The 21,286-nt window shown below is 39.1% G+C and overlaps 1 protein-coding gene across 1 annotated transcript; it reads left to right on the top strand.

Moving 5' to 3' along the window:
• Window positions 1–7,683: 7,683 nt before the first annotated feature.
• Window positions 7,684–18,880, top strand: LOC119904804 (complexin-2-like). Its single transcript, XM_038721485.1, has 3 exons — window positions 7,684–7,690; window positions 9,454–9,629; window positions 15,159–18,880. Exons 1-3 carry the CDS (start codon window positions 7,684–7,686, stop codon window positions 15,351–15,353), a joined length of 378 nt encoding a protein of 125 aa, XP_038577413.1. The 3' UTR covers window positions 15,354–18,880.
• Window positions 18,881–21,286: the final 2,406 nt, after the last annotated feature.

A 21,286-nucleotide genomic window follows, 5' to 3' on the forward strand; every position in this document is an offset into this window, starting at 1 on the left:
AGAAAACTTCAGGTATCTTTATGTAACTTTTATCCTCAAGTTATTTTGGTATGTCACATGTGTCAGGCCACATATTGCCTCTTTGGTCAAAATGAGGCCTTTTCTTTTTTGGCATAGCGGCCACAGATGCACAATGGCCAAAAAAACTCTTATCTTATACACAACCATTACAAACAAGGATGATGTACAGTGGGGGAAATAAGTATTTGACCCCTTGCTGATTTTGCAGGTTTGCCCACTTACAAAGAATGCAACGATCTATAATTTTAATCATATGTACATTCTAACAGTGAAAGACAGAATCCCAAAGAAAATTCCAGAAAATCACATCATATGAATTTATAAAAATTGATAACCATCTGATGAGGAAAAACAAGTATATGACCCCCTGGACAAACAGCATGTTAATATTTTGTAGAAAAGCCATTATTGGCCAGCACAGATGTCAAACGGTTTTTATAGTTGGTGACAAGGTTTGTGCACATTTCGGCAGGGATGTTGGCCCACTCCTCCCTGCAGACAGCCTCCAAATCACTCAGGTTCCGAGGTTGTCGCCTGGCAACTCGAATTTTAAGCTCCCTCCAAAGATTTTCAATTGGATTCAGGTCTGGAGACTGGCTAGGCCACTCCAGAACCTTGATGTGCTTCTTCTTCAGCCACTCTTTTGTTGCTTTGGCGGTGTGCTTAGGGTCGTTGCCGTGCTGACACACCCATCCTCGACCCATCTTCAGCTCTCTCACTGAGGGAAGGAGATGTTGGTCCAGAATTCCACGATACATGGCCCCGTCCATCCTCCCCTCAATACGATGGAGTTGTCCCGTCCCCTTGGCTGAAAAGCACCCCCAAAGCATGATGTTGCCACCACCATGCTTGACGGTGGGGATGGTGTTCTTTGGGTTGTACTCGGTGTTCTTTGCCCTCCAAACACGACGAGTTGAGTTGAGGCCAAAAAGTTCTATTTTGGTCTCATCTGATCACATCACCTTCTTCCAGGCCTCTTCTGAGTCGTCCAGGTGGTGAATGGCGAACTTCATGCGGGCCTGTACATGTTTCTTCTTGAGCAGGGGGACCTTGCGTGCGCTGCAGGATTTCAATCCATGACGGCGTAGTGTGTTACCAACCGTTTCTTTTGTAACTGTGGTCCCAGCTGCCTTCAGTTGATTCATCAGTTCCCCCCTTGTGGTTTTGGGATGATTCCTCACCGTTCGCATGATCAGGGACACCCCACGAGGCGAGATCTTGTGTGGAGGCCCAGACCGAGGGAGGTTGGCGGTGGTGTGGTGCTTCTTCCATTTCCTGATAACTGCACCGACAGTTGATCTTTTCTCTCCAAGTTGCTTTCCGATTCTCTTGTAGCCCATCCCAGCCTTGTGCAGATCAACAATCTTGTCCCTGATGTCCGTAGAAAGCTCTTTGGTCTTGCCCATGGTGGTGATGTTGGATGCTGGTTGTTTGGGTGTTGACAGGTGTCTTTTATACAGGTAACGAGGTGAGGCAGGTGTATTTGATGTAGATAATTGGTTGGGATTGGGGCTGTGTCTTAAAGAAAGACTAACTGGCTTGTAGGAGCCAGAATACTTGCTGTTTGGTAGGGGGTCAAATACTTGTTTTTCCTCATCAGATGGTTATCAATTTTTATAAATTCATATGATGTGATTTTCTGGAATTTTCTTTGGGATTCTGTCTTTCACTGTTAGAATGTACATATGATTAAAATTGTAGATTGTTGCATTCTTTGTAAGTGGGCAAACCTGCAAAATCAGCAAGGGGTCAAATACTTATTTCCCCCACTGTAAAACAATTGAGCATCAAAAACACCCCAACATGATTCTTTCTGTAGAGCTACCGTTGTGTTTTTTGTCTCCTTTTAGCTCTGTTTTGGTCTCCACCAATTCTCAAGAAAAACGCTTGGCTCTTTATAGGCGTAGTTGCTCTGTAGACCTTTATTTTGTACACTGTGCTCTTCTGACCAACACTAAAAGATTTGAGAGGCAACTCATGGAGGACGCAGTAAATTTTCAGTCTGCTCTCTCTGTACCCAGCCATGTCGTTTTCTGCTTTACGGTAAGGTTCTCTTGGTGGTCTTTCCACTGGGGTTTGGGACCAACTTCCTGTCCCAGCCTGGAGCAGGAGGCTGATGATGATGGTCTGGACGGCTGGTGTGGGCCGTGGGGGTTGAAGTAGGGACCTGCAAGTCGACAGCCAAGGGACCGCTGAGGACTGATGACAGATGGGAGAGCAGGAACACAGAGTCCTTGAGCTGGTCCTGCTGTTTCCTCTCTCTTGCGCTATCACTTTTTTTTTCCATTTTCTCTCTAGTTCTCACAATACCCTTGCCCTTTTATTTAATCTTTCTCAAAATCTGTTCCTCTTTCTCTCGCCCACATGTCTCATCTTTCTTTATCTGTCAATTTCCTTGTATTTTCTCTCTCTTTTTCTTCTTCTTACCACAATTTTCATTATATCATTCTTACTCTCTTAACTTTGTTCCCCTTTACTGTCCCTTTTCTCTTTCCTGAATACCCCTTGTTCTTTTTCATCTCTAGTGATCTTTACAATCTATGTAAATTTTGTGTATCACTGTCAGCTCTTTCTGTCCTTGATTTTTTCTTTAGTCTTTCACTCTTTTTTTCTTACTAATGCCCGCTCATTCTCTCTATCGATCTCTCTAATTTCCTATGTTGTAGTGGAAATGACCTTTCTCACCGTCATTCTAGTTAACCCTCTGTCCTTGTTTTTCACTGTCTTCAATTTCAGCCCTCTATCTCTCCCTCTTTTTCTCTCTCCATACTTCTTCACAGGCCTTTGGGCTCCACAGGGGACTCTTTTCATGTGGCCTCACCCATCCGTCAGCACAAAACATGCAACTCACGCACACACACAAACGCACAAGTGGAAACACTCTTGGAGCCCAAATGCACCTGGAGGACATGAACTCGATTACACCCTCTGCTCTGACAGCGCACAGTGACTGTGCACACTCACTGTGACACACACATCATGCATGCACAGATGCATAGTGGGAATTAAGAGCTGTACATTTTGTTCTCTTTCTTTAACACCCAGGAGATCCTGATCAACACACACACTCCTGTTTTCACACCTTTTCCAAATCTAAAGCCAGCCTTTATGTAATTCTGCGCAGTCCACTGCATGACCTGACCAACCATATTTTCCCAACTTCTCCTTGATATATTTCAAATTCTTCTCCTTTTCCCGCAAAGCAGAGTAAGCCTTCTCTTTCTTTTAAATTAGCTCTCGGGCTTAAGGCGACCTTGAAGGTCCTTTTAAAGGCTGTAATGAGCTAGCACGGTTAACTCCTTCTATATCACACAGGCTCCGCCCTCAACTGGACTCTATGGATACTACCTCCTCCAATCACACGCACGCACTTGCCCACTGAAATTTTCTCGTGCACGTAGCCGGCCAACAGGACATCGCTACTGATACGTGCGTGACGTATAAATAGCAGTGTCCCTACTGCCTCAGCATCCTTTTTTGTTCAGAAAACGGCGAACTGCTCACTGTCACTAGGTGATGTGGTGGTCGGGGCTTTGGCCGGCCTGTGGCCGACCAGGTTGGTGTGGTGGACTTTGGCTTGTTGCAGTCATCGGGCTCCACCCACTGTACCCATAGAGTCCAGTAGAGGGCGGAGCCTGTGTGAGATAGAGCGAAGGTTACGATATGGTAACCCTAGTTCTATAAGCACAGGCGGACCCCTCTACCGATGAGCCCTGCCACTCTGCCTCTGTCTGCTGAAGAGGCGGTCGGCTACGTGCACGATAAAATTTCAGTGGGCAAGTGCGTGCGTGTGATTGGAGGAGGTAGTACCCATAGGGTCCAGTAGAAGGCTCCGCCTGTGCTGATAGAACTAGGGTTACCATATCGTAACCTTCGTTCTCTATGCTCATGGCCTTACTGTCCCAGGTTAGATTTATACTGTGTACTGCATTACCGTAGTAATGGACTGACTTAAAACATGGTTTTAGCCACCGTAGCAGCAGGGTTCTGGGGATCTGTCAGTCATCTGCCATGACATTGTGTAATGACGGTGCTATTTTTTGTTTTCCATGAGATGAGATTGCCATGAACTTTAGTACAGATATCCATGCCCAGAGGAGGAATCCTTATTACTTTGTGATCCTCTGATTTGACATATGTAGTTTAGAGTGAAATCTCCTGACAACTGTTGGAAGGATTACCATGCAATGCTCCATGTTCTGACTTTTTATCCAGCACCATCATAAGGTCAAATGTTAAATTTTTTACCATTATTTTGGTTTCCAGTATCTATTTTATAATATTTTCTTCACAATAAACATTACATCCCCACAGAGACTCTGGGGTGGCTGAATGGTCATGTCAGAGACATTTAGTGTTCATTTTTACATTTGTACAGCTGTAATACAGTATGTTTAGTGGAGTTGATTTTTAACTTATTGAATTGTGGCAACAATTTGTGAGATTTGATGGTGCATTGGATTTTTTTGCGTAGAGGATCACAGCTAAATCAACATTTTGATTGAATTTTGATTAAATCATTCCACACCAATTTGAAAATGTTTTTGTTTCTCAGGCAAGGTTATGCCTTGATCGGTTATGTTTTTGTGTGGTGTTTGTTCAACAATGTTTTGTTCAATGTGATGTCATACAGCACTGCTGTTTTCCTATGGGGTCATGTTTTTTGGGCATACCAGCAAATCCTAAAGTTTTGAACAGTTTCTGGTAATTGTGGTAGGTTCCAGTACTTGAAAACATATTCATAAAAGCCTCTTATGAAGTAGTACTGAGTTTGCAGAGTTCAGATTAATCATGTCTCATTGCAGGAATTTTATTACTGCAGTTAAACCTTTATTTGCAGTTGCTGATTTACAACCACAAGCAATGAAGAAGTATAGCTCTAGCACTGTGCTAAGGAATGAGTTATTTATTGTGCTTTCTAATTAAGTACTTTAAACCATGTTCCAGTGTTTTTCTAACCATAGCTCTCAGCTCTTCCTCTGGAGCTTTCTCGTTTTGCTTACCATTCTTACTGACTCCACAGCTGGCAGCGTTTGATGACACCAAGGCTTTTGGGAATGACAACTGTCTCACATCACTACACAGCAACTTTGTCACAATCAGACGAGCTAATTAGCCTTGAGCATCGAGATTAGTCATGTGGAGGTTTGAGAAAGGCACTGCAACAAGTGAAATACAAGAGATAAATTTGGCATCAACTGCAAATTGGTAAAAAATCATCAGCAGTAGACTCTAGATAAGAAGTGTATCTGAATAAGACAGCTGATTTATACTTAGAATTATCCAAATTTGGGAACAAGATGGTGGCTGCACACTGAACCATGGACAATTATGAATGAGGATGTTGTGGTGCAGAGCAAGGGTTTTCTGCTGAAAGACACTGAAAAAAAGTTTCACCTAAAATCAAGTAAAACACAGAAGGACTTTTGATTAAAGCTTCTCTTTTAATGAGAGTATAATTGTAATTGCAGTATATTTAGACAGACCTAGACAAAATTAAATACCGTTCTACACATTATCAAACTATTATGAATATATTTGACAGATTATCAGGTTGAGTTACTATAAGGTTAAAAATACTCATCATTAATTTTAGTCTTTGCTTGCACAAATTAAAATTTCAGTATCAGAGTCAGTGCTAATGAGAAGGTGAGTTTAGGTCATAACAAGAAGCTGGGAAAATATACCTGATAAAGTCTAAGCTCAAACAAGACATAAAGCATGCTGTGATATTTTTAAATTTTATTTTTAAATCTGCAGAAAGTTTAACAAGTCATAATTTCAGAAGTTTCTCTGTTCAGCTTGGCCAAAGTTATTATCCCTGAAGTGATGAGGGATATCTCCATCAGAGTCTATTCAGCTTCTGTAAAGATGGCTATGCATACAGGATTTGGGAAATCACCTCAAGCTACCAGCAACAAAGAAGAGAGCAACTTTTCAGTCCTATTCAGCAGTTCAGTTTGGCCTGGGCACAGAAAGGAGATATTCTGCTTCATGACTGCATATAAACATGTGATTAATAATTTATCCTGAAAGTTTCTTGGAGCCTGAAAGAAAACTCTTTGCTTGCCTTCAGAACAGGAAGATCAGGGTTATGCTGCAGAACTGAGAAAAACTCAAAGCATCTATCTGACTCCTTGACATCTTAAGCTGCCTCAAATTTATGACAAAACCATGAGTTCACTGCTTTCTTATTTGCTACTGAAGTTTTTTACACTTAGAGTGTATGTAGATGTGACTGATCAGGGTTGATATCAGGCCACCAGTTTTGATTAAAGTCAACATGAATATGTTCTACACCTTAAGGTGAAAACATGGTTTATATTTAGACTTTTTCTTTACTTATTCACAAAGTAACTTTCATCAATTATTTATAAATAATGAAAACAGAGCCCAGCATTTAGTTGCAGAAGATTAACAGAATGATGAGGAGAAAGTCTCAAAAACTGAAGAGAAAAGTGAGGAGACTTCTCACAATCTTTATTAGTAGAATTTGGTCATCAGATTTGACCAAAAGCTCCAGAAAAATCATATAAGTGGACCTGAGTTGAACTTTAATGCTCTGATGACTTTAAGTATTACATGTAATTAACATAATAACAAAGAACAAACATAAAAAGCTGATGACAAACAGCTGTCTGAAACTGTGTGGTTGAGATTATGATTTGTTAAAAGAAACGTTACCAGATATCTTTTGATTGGCTATACAGTTAAGTCACTGACTGTATTTGGATTAAATGAACTCTTAACTCCAGACTAATGACCCGTTTATGCTTATTACTGTATATTTTACATGTTACACTGACATGAAAAGGCCTTGAGATAATGAACGTAATACATTCAACACATCATGTGTTTAGAACACTAAGGAGTTAATGAAAAAAGCACAAAACGTCAACATGTCTGTTTATTAATTAGCAGTCACCCTGCTCTGTATGACTAAGGACTGGGGCTTGTCCTGGTTTCTCAACACGGCAAGTTCGGAGTGCGGCCAAGAACCTCAAGGTCACCGCTGTCTCATCAATTTCACGGCTGAAGCAGATGGCTGTGTCTTTGAGTCGTTCCTCCGGAGAGCCTGCGAGGCGCAGCATAGCAGCCGAGCCCAGACCGGGGCGCAGCACAGAGTGTGCTGGACTCGGAGAAGGGAGAGAGTCAGATATATTTCAAATTTGCCCGGTGTGGTCCAGGAGTTCTCATTAAAATCAATTTCTTTCCTGCAAGTTGGAAGTGAGGTGGGTTGAGGGTTCATAGGGCCACTGTTAGAGCAATGGCTTGTTTCCAGCCACTGAGCTGGAAAGCGTAGCTAATGCTTCTGGAGTGAGAACACACAGGCAGAGCCCCTTGTAAATATAATGTTCAAAAGCACTGCAGGAGCAGCTCAACATGCAGGATGACACTCAAGATTAGTCTTAATTTGAACTATGGCCTTTTAAATTCTTTAAAGGATTATACCAGCATTTATATTTACTTAGGCAGTAAAACTGATAACGTTCTGGTAAGAGTTCTTCCATGGACGGCATGGTGGTGCAGTGGTTAGCGCTGTCGCCTCACAGCAAGAAGGTTGTGGGTTCAAAGAAATGTTTTTCTGTGTGGAGTTGCATGTTCACCCTGTGTCTGTGTGGGTTTTCTCCGGGTGCTCTGGATTCCTGCAGTGTCAAAAACATGTTAGGTAAGTTCTCCAGTTTGACCTGGCATGGTATTTCAATCTGGAGTTGGTCCCCGGGTGCTGTACAGTGGCTGCCCACTGCTCCCTTCAGGGATGGGTTAAATGCAGAGGATGAATTTTGCTACATGTATGTGACAATAAAGTACGTTTATGTTTTTATGTAACACATGAAGCAAGGAATTTAAGTTCTATTGTAAAACAAGCATAAATGACTGTACCTGGGTCATGTATTGTTTATTGGTTTTCTGTGTCTGGTTTACATGTCTTATAATCATCTACACAATCACACTTTGCTCAAGCACAACAAAACAGCAAGACAGAACAGGTGCTGACAAAACAAAATGTTCACTGTGAAGGACTATCTATCTCTCTCTGTGAAAGTTGTTTTCATTTGTACAAGAGTGAAAGGAGGCAAATGGCTTCATCTGAGTCCTGACAGCTCCAACAGCGCGGACAGTGTGCACACGCCAGCCGATGTTTTTCATGACATTTTTTAACCTACAGTGCCATCGTTTTAAATTCCTTCTCTCCACGACATCTGCGCACGGTTGCTACGTGGTTAATGTTAGGGAGTGTAGATGTTTAAGGTTAGGCTACTAAAAACCATGGCGAAGGTTAAGGAAATCTGGATAAAAAAATTTAAAAGTGAACATAAACAGATTTGACAGAATGAGAACATGACGGTCACATGGGCTACACACCCATCCGCCATCACAACCTTCACACCCTTACGTTCCATGTCTCTACATAAACGGCATACTTGTTCACGGGTTTGCACTGGACATAAATTGCAGAATCATCCAATATGAATGAAATTCCTAGGATACTGGGCTAAGGCAAAACACACTAACGGTGTCGTGACACATGAAGCATGTCATTTGATGCCACACACGCCAGATGCTCTACACAGTACACAGACAGAAGAAGAAGTCAAGATAAAGTAGGATGTCAGTGCCTGAGACAGCTTTGCCAGTGCCTGCAGGCATTTTAATAAGCCAAACTTCATCAAGAAGAGAACTTACTCAAAATGGGCTTTGGTATCTTTCTTGACTTTTTCTTTTATCGTTGAGTAAAGCCAGTGCAATGGTAGGAAAAGCTTAACTTTGAAAATCATTAGCATTGTGGAGTGATGAAGTAAGGAAGAGAAAAGACCAAAGCTGTAAACATAGCATATAATAATAAGTATATTTTCTACGTGTGCTTGATCTCTTGTTTAGATTATCTAACAAATACATACAGGAGATGGGATCAGCAGCAAAATGAGCCCCACTGTCTGTTTATTATGGTCCTCTCGACAGCACCGTAAGCCTTTTGTTCTCAGGTCTTGACCCATAGTCCAAGTGGACACTTTGCATAGGGATGTAAATTCCTGCTGGAGATAGCAACGGCCAAAGTGAGCAGCACAAAGGCAATCAAGAGAATTGCTAATAATTTATTGCATTGCCTTTTATCTCCAGCTCTTGTTCATGGCGGTCACCTCTTGTTCCCTCTATTGTCAGACTCTTTTGTCTTTGGTTCAGTCGAGGGCAGATTGAGCTGCTCTTTCACTGGCCTGAAAGACGATTGAAATATAAAGCAATGCCAATTGAATAATCCAAATCCTACATGTACCACTGTTCACATCATTTGCTTAGCAACAGCTGATAGCTGATATCTACTATATGCAATTACTGTGAATTGCCAGTGCCACTTGTTAAAAGATTAATGCTTGACATTTGTGTCATTTATCACTTTTCTCTCTCTCTTTCTGTCACCACCACCAACAGGGGCCACCAAAGACATGGGCAAGATGCTTGGTGGAGAGGAGGAGAAAGATCCTGATGCTCAGAAAAAAGAGGAAGAAAGGCAAGAGGCGCTGAGGCAACAGGAGGAAGAGAGGAAGGCCAAATATGCAAAAATGGAAGCAGAGAGAGAAAACCTCCGACAGGGTATCAGGGATAAGGTAAAAAGAAAACACACACACATACACAGTTCAGTACAGCCAACAAAGAATGTTCAAGAATGTTCACTCCCTTGTTTATTCCCTAGAGGTGTAGGCTACAGTTACTAAAGAAATGTCAGGAGATGCTCAGTTCTACCATATCAGCTGCGACACAACTTCTCTTGGGTAACACTACCACTTGTTTGATAAAGAGCAGGGAACATAATGAGTACAGTGCAGCACAATAACAACATTCTACTCATTCTTGTCTCCTACAAATAATGTTCACATACAACTACTTTGAATTGGCTATAATTGGCAAATATTTCAGAGGAAACAGAGGCATCGGTATGATTCAAACAAAGTGCTTGTAGAATCGTTAGACAACATCTGAAACCCTCTCTCCATGAGTTTGGGGGACCTACTTGACTATCCAAAATTGGAAATGACAAAATACTGCATACTGAATCCTTTATCAACCCAATAATTATATGTTTATATTAAACTTAAAACTTAAATATTTCATTCGACAATATCCACTTTTGGATACACTTTATGATTGATCAGTTCACCCAAATTACAGGCCTAATTTAAGTTGTACCCTTCCATACTAATAGTTTTTTGTGCCCACCTCTGAGATTTTTGCAAGCACACCAATACAATGGCAATGAATTCAATTTCATTTCAAATGTCTTTTCAGTGGCAGTGTCACAGGTAACTTGAATAATCTAAAGCAATGGTTCTCAAAGTGGGGTCCAGGGACCCCCCAGGGTCCTTGAGAGGGTTCCAGGGGGTCCCCAGATAAAAAGGGGAATCATTTATTTTCACTATGATTCCATCCATTAGTAACACAATGACAGAATGTATGACTATTTTGGTCATGAGTTTCATATATTTTCCATAATAAAACATCTAAAAACACAATATCCTCTTTAATGTGGGGAGCATTACATATGTTCTATCCAAAATTAATTAGCAAATGTAAAGTAGCTGCATATGAACTTAATGGGTAAGAAACAGGGTTGCTTCTACTGCAGGCTTAATTAAAAAAAACCCACCCAAGATTAGAGCATTCTCATCGCCTTACATATTTAGTTTGCTTTAAACCATTGCAGACGGGTCAGATTTGTAAACACAAGTGTGCTGTGTGCAGTTCGGTTAACACATACAGGATTCCTTGGTGATGATATTGAGATTTTTCTTTTTAGTCTTGCCAAGTCAATCTTGTCTTTGATAAATTCATGCTTACTATTTAATTCATCTGTAATAAAAAGTTAATTGATGTTATCAAAGTATCTGCTGCTTGCAGTCAAATATTCCTCTTGACATTGCTAATATTTTATTGAATATTTAACTTGAACACTATCTGAGGGCTTTCAAGCTGAGTTTGAAACTTTTCCATGTGTAGCCCTTGTAAAGCTGTCTTTGGAGTTTGAGGATCTGCTCCCCATTCCACCAAGTCCCAGTGATTTCTTTGGTTTTGTTTTGGAACAATTGTGAAAGAATAAAGAGGAGGGAGACGGAGCGATATGACAGCATATCTTTGGAAAGTGTTTGATTATAGAGCGTGGAGAGGGGCTGACTAAGCGTGACTGTCTTCACTTCAACTAACGCAGGCCTTTGTTACTGTGGAACAAGTCTGAGAGTGAGAGAGAGACTGACTAAGACAGATTGCAAGAGAACGAAACAGAGCGGCATGGAGGGAAAGATGAGAACAAACAAGGGAGCAGAAGGAGATACAGTCAAGAATTTATGAAAGTCAAGAAGAAACAGTCTAAGGTGTTGAACTAAGACTTGATCATTCCACTTCTCAAATCTTTTGCAAAGGTGCCTCCAACTATTTAGCAAACCAGGCTGCTTTATTTTGTCTTGGTGTTTGACTTAAAGCCACAGGATGATTAACCATGATAGCTTGTCTCGTAAGTGTACAGTCAATATTATATATTCTAGCAGAAATGCTCGCAATGACAATGTTAACATAGTCATGTTTAGCAGGTTATGCTTATCGCATTCACCGTGTTAATTGTGTTATCCTGCTAACATTTGATAATTAGCGCTAAATAAAAAGTATAGCTGACGCTGATGGGGCAAACATAGTTTTGCAGATATTTCAACCTCCTGGTGTTGCTGCAAAAAGTCAAAGGATCATCAAAGTCATTAGGATTCATCATCTGGGGACCCATCTACACAAAATGTGTTGGTAATCCATTCAATTTTAGTGAAGCTATTTCAGTCTGGACCAATGTGAGTTACTATGCAACTGACTTACTGACACTGCCACCCATAGAGCCACTGCCAGTGGTGTGGCTAAGATGTTAAAATTAGCTACCAATATGAGATGGGATCTGGCAGCTGGTTTTGATGGAAAACAAGGATATGTTCACAATGTCATGTCATTCATATCTTTCCCTCAAAACATAATTTTTACTGCAATTTGAGAACAGCTGCAAATGTTGAATTATTATGTTGTTTTTTCAAAGGTGGTGTATGTGGCAAGTGAGCTTATTCATTTTCTCATAGTTTTTGTTTTACTATGTGAGATGTACAGTATATTTTGCATTAGAACTTGAAGAATGTATTAAAATAGCGAAATATTTAAAAGTTAATTAATCACAATGGATAAATATCTTTTGCATTGCATTTGACTTTGTTATTTAAGTTTACTGTTATTGGTGTAAAGCAGGCTGTTACATTGATGCATGTTCTGGTAATAGAGTACCATTACTTTAAGGGAGGCTCTCTCAGCTTTCCTTGTTAGCTGTTAAACCAGAGAAAGAGGAAGAGACTAGCTGTGGAGTCACACAGTTTTTATACTGTGTCCTGAGTTGTAACTGATTTTATCCAGCAAAGAAACATTGTGGACATCTGTAGAATAAAGTCTGTGTATTACCAACTCACATCTGAAGTCAAATGGATGATTACAGAAAAAGCATTGGTTGGGACACGTGTATGCCAGGACGATCAGCTAGTTTGCAATTTACGGTAACAGGTGGATAAATAAACTTTTCCATTTTGGATTATAGTGAAGATGGGAGTCCTCCCATCTTCACTATAATGTAAAAATGTAAAAAAGAACCCAATAATTTACAGACAGGACCAGTGCATATTAAACTACTGTATATATCAAAGTTTAAATCGAGAGGCTTGAGTATAAATATTTCTTCCAAAAAAAAGATACAGTTCCTGCCATGGGAATCAGTTTAACTGGTCTAAAGGTATTGTAGCGGGAAACATGCCAAGGAGTCCAAATTTTAGATATAATCTCTGCCCTGTCTTTCACTGATTATTTGCTGCAGATTGATTGTTGCCCCATTTTAACTTAAGTCTTATAGTAGCATTTATTGTAGTACAGTAACTGAATTGGCATTTATTTCTGATTTCTGAGGAATATAAAACTAAGGATCACAAAGTAGCATCATATCATCTGTCAAGGGATGAAGAGCTTAGAAGAAAAGGAACCCAAGGGGTCTCACTGTCTGCAGAATGAGTACTTCAAATCCAGTGTTGAGCAAAATATAAGACCAGAAGTAAAGTAACTGTCAAACCACCAACAGTTGCTATTATTTGTCAGCGTGCTTTGGCCGTAAAAATCTTCCATTACAAACATTCATCTAATACCTTAAAGAATGTAACCAGGTTTCCTTGGAGACATTTCTAAGAAATATCAACGCTTGGCACAAGGAGTGTTTAGTTGTGACAGTAGATATTAAGCTGGATGCAGACTATATTGGCAAAAAAGGATGAAAAACCTGCAATAACATTTGACTGTGTTGTTCCCCCAGCAACACTATCTATAGTGGTCCACTCTAAAAACACAAACAGAGATGCTCATACTCCCCCTGTGCACAGCTTCACAGTGGAAATGGACACTAGTAGTCTTCCTTTAAAATATTTATTGTTCCAGAATCACATTTACGTGCCCCTGTGAGAGCAGCAAAGAGGTCATGGAGGAGTCCAGCTCATTTTCCAGGTCTCTGCCTCAAGATCAACCATCGCTCAGCCTGTTGACCTTCCTGTGCTCTGCAACCTTTTCCTTGCAGTCCAACTGTATTGATTTTGCTCAAAATAGAAGAACACATGCACAAACTACACTTTAGGTAACAGTGAACACAGAACCTTTACATCAAAACAAAAGCTGTCCAGATTTTGTTTCAAGTTAATGTCATTGTAAAAAGTATCTCTGCATTTCTTAATTTGTAACTTAATTTTGACTTTTCTATTGGAGTTTTTAAAAGGGGTGAATTTTTTGGACTATATATCCATAGTATATAAATATGTAGTAGTAGTAGTAGTAGTAGTAGTAGTAACTGAACTGAATTAACTAAATCCATGGTGACAGCTAAGTGACATCATTAATGAATGAATTCTCGCAACAGAATTACAGAGAGATGACTTGAATTGCACAAGATTTTTACAATCAAGGCACAGGAAACAGAGATTTCCCAGCTGTTGTTGGTCTTACTGTTTTAAATTGCAATTCTGTGCTCTTTCTCCTCTAAACACACTCTTGATTTAATAGAAGTCTGTTGGGGCCTAGGGTTTTGTAAGTTAATTGTTAGCATTGTCCATTACACCCACTGAGATCCTTTGCCTGTAATTGGTACATAAAATATCCAGGAAGCTCAAATTAGACCAAGCAGCAGTGAAAACCCCCATGTACACTCCCAAACACAGAAGCACAAACACAAAACCCACATTTCTGTTCAGTTCTAACTCTGCATCTAATTGCAGAAATCCAATGTAACTGCTATTCATGCAGGACCAAGAAAGCTGCAGTACACAGTGCTTAAACTTCATGAGGAAGAAGCCTAAAGCTAATTTATGCAAATGAAGAAATATGAATTACTTTGCGAGAGTACTAATCATTTTCAACCAATTTACCTCAAATGCATGAAATGATCATGTCACGCTTCACTCGTCTCTGTCTTTAGAGTAAAGATTGCCACATTTTGAAGTCAGACACAGTATTCATAGGACATTTCTCCAGCACAGCAGTGACTTCCAGCTTACTTTTGAAGTGAGTGGAGAAGTTGTTTCCACCTTTATTCTAAACATAGAACTTAAATAGTGTTTACGATACAAGGTAATCACATTGTGTCATGGTGCCTCACTTCTGCAATTTACAAAGTTTCTCACTGAATTGGAAAATTTAAGTGGGACATAATCAGCTGTGTGCACAGACTCTCTGGGAGGCTGCAATGAAAAAAATATTTGTATTTCTACAACTTGCAGGGTTATGGTTGTTTAGGAGCCAGGCCAGAGAAAGTGGTTTCAGTCTATACTAAGCTAAAATAATTACCTCCTAGCTCTAGCTTCATACATAGTGGAAAGAAATGCCAGTGGTCTGAATTGTTTGTTCTAAATCTTAGCAAGAAAGTAAAAGTGTATTTTCCTTTACAGTTATTACAGTTAATGCAAAATTTATGTTTTTTTTTATAATGAATGAGATAAATAATTTTCAAAAGAATGTCAAAAACTAGAATTTTAAATAACCACCCAATGGAGAAATAAATCCCATCTTGCCTGTTTTCATTTGCCTTTTCTGTGTAGTATGGCATCAAGAAGAAGGAGGAGAAGGAAGCAGAAGCAGCGGCTGCTATGGAGCAGGCCTCCGAGGGCAGCCTCACCCGTCCGAAGAAGGCGGTTCCCACTGGCTGTGGTGACGAAGAGGAAGAGGAGAGCATCGTGGATACGGTCATGAAATTCATCCCGACCCCGCTCATGGATATGTTCAATAAAAAGTAACAGTATTTTGGATGAAATATGATTAACTTCTTACAATGTCATCTAAGACTAATGTCGTACCTTTCTTCATCTCCCACCCCTTCAACCTAACTTCTAAGTGTCTGAAATTGATTAATGTGCCATGACATTTCTCTTGATTTAAGTTATATGATCTGTGATGGTGACATGAACTTTATAATCTCTCATATAGAGCATCTTTCTGAATAACTTGTGATTATAACCTAATTTTAAAAGTATGTAACACCAACACAGATCTAGTGGCTTTACTTCAAGGCAAATGTTATGCCATGTTTTCAAAATGTCAAGCACTTAGAATAAGACCAGATATCACCCATCATCCACATTTTTCTGTTTGTAAATAGCTATGGGTTATAAAAAAGAGAACTATATAGGAGTGAATAAGTGACATATAACAAGATGACTAAGAGTATAAGCCATATTTTTAACATTTAAGAAATAATCCAATTCATTAAAAAATTGATTAAATTTTCCTGTTATTTTATTGCTAATATTTGATACATTAAGTGTATATAAATACTTGCATTTTTATTAGTTATCCGTTGTGAGGATTCAACCCATTAACTGTCCATCATGTTCTCATTGATTTATTCTGAATGTGTAATATGAGCACTGGGTCAAAACAACCTGTAAAACCAGAAAGTGAAGGAATTATTTTCTGTTTTGTTTTGGGGCATGCAGTAAACTTTTGTGAAGTGAAGGACACAAATGGATTCCATTTGATTTTTATGATGAAGCAAAATACATTGATATTTGAGGCAATAACTGGTTTTCCATTTTTTTTTAATTAACATCTCATCCACAACATACAGTAGGTGATAATTGACTTTGTGTCTGAAATGTTCTTCCAAGGGGAAAACTATAAATTATCTCTCTTAAGTTAATTCACCATACATAAAGTTTGTCTCAGAGACATATAAATTCTATACATGTGTGGTTTTAACATTTAGTTTTTATGTCCTGTGGCAGGTGTCACTTGCTCTGCTTTTTGCAGTAGTATGTGTACATTTTAGACCAGGCTAGTTTATTTTGATTTGTGTTGACATTTCACAAAAAAAAAATGAAGAAACTTCACAAACAAAACTATGTTGTGAACATACTACATGTGAACAGACAGTGACAATAGTGCAATATATTGTTCGAAATGAAGTTGTCCTGTGTCCATTGGTTTAACTGATGGGAGTGAAGTCCCAAATCAGCAATAACAGACAATCTTCATTGTTGTGTGTTTAGACTTACTCTTCGATGTGTTAGTCGGTGTCAAGGCACAGATGTGTCTGCATAGCGGCAGTAAAGCCTTTGTAGGTCAGACATATTTGATTAAAAAAGAGAAAAGGGGGAAGGTGGGACGATTTGTTTTGTGTCGTAAAAAATGTTCAGCTACGTGTTACTGATGAGCACAAACAGGATTTGTGTTCGAAATCATAAACCATACAGCAAATCTGTCTGCAGGTTTTCAAAGGCAGGCATTAACAATACATGCAGAGAAATGTGATGAAATAATGAGGGACTTTTTAAAAAGCCCTGAGCCCTGCGTGAAAGCGCCGTGACTATATAACAGAAAATGTTTACAAATTTGGCTCACATTTAAAGGGGGTCATCTGAAGGTAAAATCAAAATTTTCTCCATATGCCTTGTTATTTTTCTGTTTACCCTTCATTCCACAGTGTCTTGCTAAAACATTCCAGATATTTCAGACATTCCACCAGACTTGTTCTGGTAGCAGTCAAACTTGGATATTTACAGTAGACTTCAGTTGATGCCTTTGTTAGCCTACAAGTAGCCTACTTCACAATGACATTTGATGTTGTTATAACCCAAAAATAGACAGTAGAATGAATGAAATACATATACATAAAGATTAATGACTTGACAAAGTAAAAGCAAAGTTATTATATGTACTGTTGTGTACAGAAAAAAATCCCACATGAAGTTTAGGGGGAAGCATAAATGTGGTATTAGCAGAGGTACAGTTAAATCTTGTGATACAATTTGTTAGAAAATGTTTTTGTGATTCACACAGTCACTGTAGCTGTAGGCAAAATTAAGGTTTTCCAAACCAGCTTGTTTACCACATTGCCACTGTTTTTATGAAGCTAGCTAAACATGAAATAACACTAATTCTGAACTTGTGCATTCCTGTGGCATAGACAAGGGAAATTTAGCTTTTATCAATGCTTTGTGAGCTCTGTAATCATGTTGAATATATATATATATAAAAAACATCCAAGGGCACAGTGTGGCAAGGCACCTGTAGAGCATATTTATTGAAATGCCTGTGATTTTATTGTACTCGTAAACTGCCTTTGCCAGCATCTGTTCAAACAGTGTGTTAGCAGATAGTTAGCAACCGATAGTTGTTTACAGTTATGAAAACATACATCAACAACACTCAAATCCATTATCAGAGCCGTTATCCAATCAAACCAAAGAAGAGTGCTGGTAATAGTAGATTTAAACAATAGGTTGCATTCTAGTTATTTATTTACTGCATATCTTATTTATTTTGAAATTCTCAGGTACTAAATCTTTAAGTTTTAATAGAAGTTTAAACCATAACTAGCCTTCTTTTAGCATAATTCACCTTCTCTGCTAACAATTTAACAATTTCATTGCCATGGGCTTAGCAAGCCTACACTAACTTTTATTTATGAATGACATATCTCTTGTTTGGCCCAGACTATTTCCGAAAGCTATAATTACTGCCCAGTCAACCTCTGTATAAGACCTTCCCAGCATCAAAACCTTAGCGAACTTCATCAGTGTGTGCAGTTCTTCAGACTACCAGTGAACCTTTTCCAAACTGTTGTGCTCTGAAATCATATCACCCATTGCCTGTCATCCATCATAAATCATAAATCCATTGATCATCATCTTGTAAATGCCAATTGATTGCGCTCTAAATAGACCACTGCCCAAACAAACTGCCCAAGTCATGCGTAATCAATATTTAGTCATCCAGTAGACTCCAATTAAGTGTTGAGTTGGAAGTCACTCACTTGTGCTCATACAGCTCATATAATATGATTAAGAAACTGCCTGAAAAATATTCCACCTAAACAACATACTCCTTTGATGTGACTTGAATGTAACTGTCTGATGTTTATCTCTCTTTGCATCTGTCTTTCTCTGTTCTGTACATGTTGAGAAGATGCTTACTCTTGTGCAGTATTTTTTCTTTCTTGTCTGTAGCCGGTCCTGTTTGTGTCCTCTGGTGGTTGGTATTTGAAAAATGTTAATTTGGTGCATTCTTTTGTACTGTGTAATCTTCTCACCCTTCTCCCTCCTTCTCGCTCTCTATCTCCCTATTTGTTGACAAAATGTATGCATGCTTATGGTGTGCGATTTAGGCAAGGTTGTTGATAAAATCGTTTTGTGTCTTCTCTGTGTTTCAAAGCTCCACCTGTTAGCCTCACTGCATGCCATTTTAGACAGATATTTCAGTCTGTAACTTTCCTGCAAAAATGGAATCACCGCACACTCTGAGAATAAAGTGATTTCATATAATTTTTCATCGTCTTGTGTTTCTGCATTCAAAAAATACTGCAGCAGGCCTTTGGCTACTACTCCGTCTGTGTAAAATAAAAAACAGTATATGGAAGAAGTGGACGTGACGTTCAGTGTATTTCTGGTTTGGAAAGGCAACATCATCCCTGACTTGTGAGAGATGTGACCTGCAGTAATGGATCATATCCCATTGCATGGCATTCGTTAAGGAAGTATATGTGGTAAAACCTTCAATGTATATCACATGTTACTGTTTCTGTCAGTCAATCCTGTTTTTCATCTCAACGTGGCTGTTGTGCATTTTTTACATTTTATTTTTTTCTCAGAAGGAATTTCAACATCTATTCAATAAAAGCGAAAAGGGCTGTAAACAGAATGCACTGTGTTGTTCAAATCATGATTGGAGGGTTTTTTCAAAAACCCCACAGGGACATCAAAGCGATGCAAATAGCATCTATCTCATAGCAATTTGTCATAAGTGGGTCTGTGATATCGGTATCGGCAAACCTTTTACATCAAACAAATCCACTGAAAAGATAATGGAAGAATGCCAAGCAAGGATTAGGGATGGCAATGACTTCAGAGATGGGTTTAATTCCAGCACAAAAAGGAGGCCAACACTCAAACTAAATTAATTGACTATGGTGCTTTGACATTTGCAGGTTCATGCTTGTCAGAGTTATGGTTTTGTGTAAATGAGTTTTTTATTTCAAAAGGTTGCGCCACTTTTCAGCATGCACAGTGCAAAGCTTGTCATTTTATTTACCTTACTTTACTTCCAATTTACTGCAGTAAATTTCTCTTTTAAAGGTTAGCTGCCATCAATCATATTTGCAGTACAGTTGTGTTTTCACCAAAAAATGTTTTATAAAAATTAATAATTCATTTATTAGTTGTTCAGTTGGTACATAAATACGTTTTTTCATTTGCCTGACACATCAGACAACTTGGTGGGATGCTGCCGTGCTTCAATAAAAACATGTTTGCAGAGCAGGGGGGAACAAAATCTCTCTCACTGTCTGTTGCAACAGATGTAGAGTAATTTATGCTTTGCCAGTTCCCCAAACAGACAGGTTCTTATTATTAACATGGTGCCACAGCAGAGGTCATAGCAATAGTATTAAGTTTAACTATTAAGTACATTGTCCCAGCTTTCCCAGAATGAAAAGCAATAAATCTCTTGTTGCTTCTAGGCTACTTCTAGGCTACTGGGCATTGAACATACATAGTAGTCCACAACAGCAAACAAAGCTATAAACAAGATCTCATTTCCTCAGGGTACTTCAGCAATTGTGAATGGTACTTTAATAAAGTTGATCAGCAACATCTTATCGATTTTCAACGTGTAGTCACTAAAAGTCATTCTTCAAAAACATTGATCCTACACTTCCCATAATGCAACTCAGTAGTGCCACCGCTTTCTAACTCCATACCTCCACTTGTTAGTGAGAGCTTTCTGCTAAAAATTGAAAGTCTCAACTAGGGCTGTGTGATTAATTAAATTAATTTTCAATTGCAATTTATCCAACGCATTCTCATCTCAGTGCGTCATTACCGACACTTTCAGACAGCATAACAAAGCGTTATTATTTTACGCTAAAGGTACCCGTCCCTTCAGCGTCTGTATGAAATACCAACGTTTGCTACATCGCAGCAACACAAAGGAGGCTAACCCTACTTGCACACAGCTAGCCAATCGACATGCATAAAGTCAGTGAGGTTTAGGCACTAACATTTCTGATGGTTACGGTAGAGGCTTCGGGGGGCTGTCAACCACTTTAACACAAACATAAGTAGCTAGTACTTCCAGTCTGTACGAGACTCTCCAGAGCGTCAAATAACTACGCTTTGTCACTTTTTCTGAAAGCGTCGGTATTGGACGCCCTGAGATGAGAACGGTCTTATTTATCCAATGAATATGAAAACAAGATAATCGAGATAAAACATGTGTCGCGTTCAGTTTTGCAAATATGCTCTTGATTTTCTTGTGTGTAAATCCAGCACAACCCTGTCTTTTACAGCTGTACGATTCCTCATCTCCATAAAATCCCAAACTCAGTAACTCTCAGCCAGGCTGTGGCTGTGATTTAACTGTCAAGGTTCATTAGTTTAAGCCTATCGCATTTTGCACTGCATAAATTGGCCTAACAGCTAGCAGACTTTTCTTGTACTCATAGCTTAACAAATTGCATATGTTTTTTACTTTTTCAGACTCACTGTTGCTTTTAGTCATTGTGTCTCCAACAGAACACTATGGCTGAATTCAGCATTACTTAATGACCACTGTCAACTCGTGAAATGTTCACGTATGTGTGATAAGCCCTTTAAAACGGTATACTAGTCCCTGCTATTGCACTCGATGTTGGCATTGTTTGTCTAAAATGTAATGTTAGCTTTTTAACTGTCTT

This window comes from Micropterus salmoides, unplaced genomic scaffold (genome assembly GCF_014851395.1).
Source record: "Micropterus salmoides isolate LMB-PRFRI ecotype aquatic unplaced genomic scaffold, ASM1485139v1 Ms_hic_scaffold_1550, whole genome shotgun sequence".
In the NCBI taxonomy this organism is placed as follows: Eukaryota; Metazoa; Chordata; class Actinopteri; order Centrarchiformes; family Centrarchidae; genus Micropterus; species Micropterus salmoides.

Excerpts from the sequence above, each read along its gene's own strand:
- LOC119904804 (XM_038721485.1), top strand. Across the intron at positions 9,630-15,158 it reads GACAGGGTATCAGGGATAAG|TATGGCATCAAGAAGAAGGA; the intron begins GTAAAAAGAAAA and ends TTTTCTGTGTAG.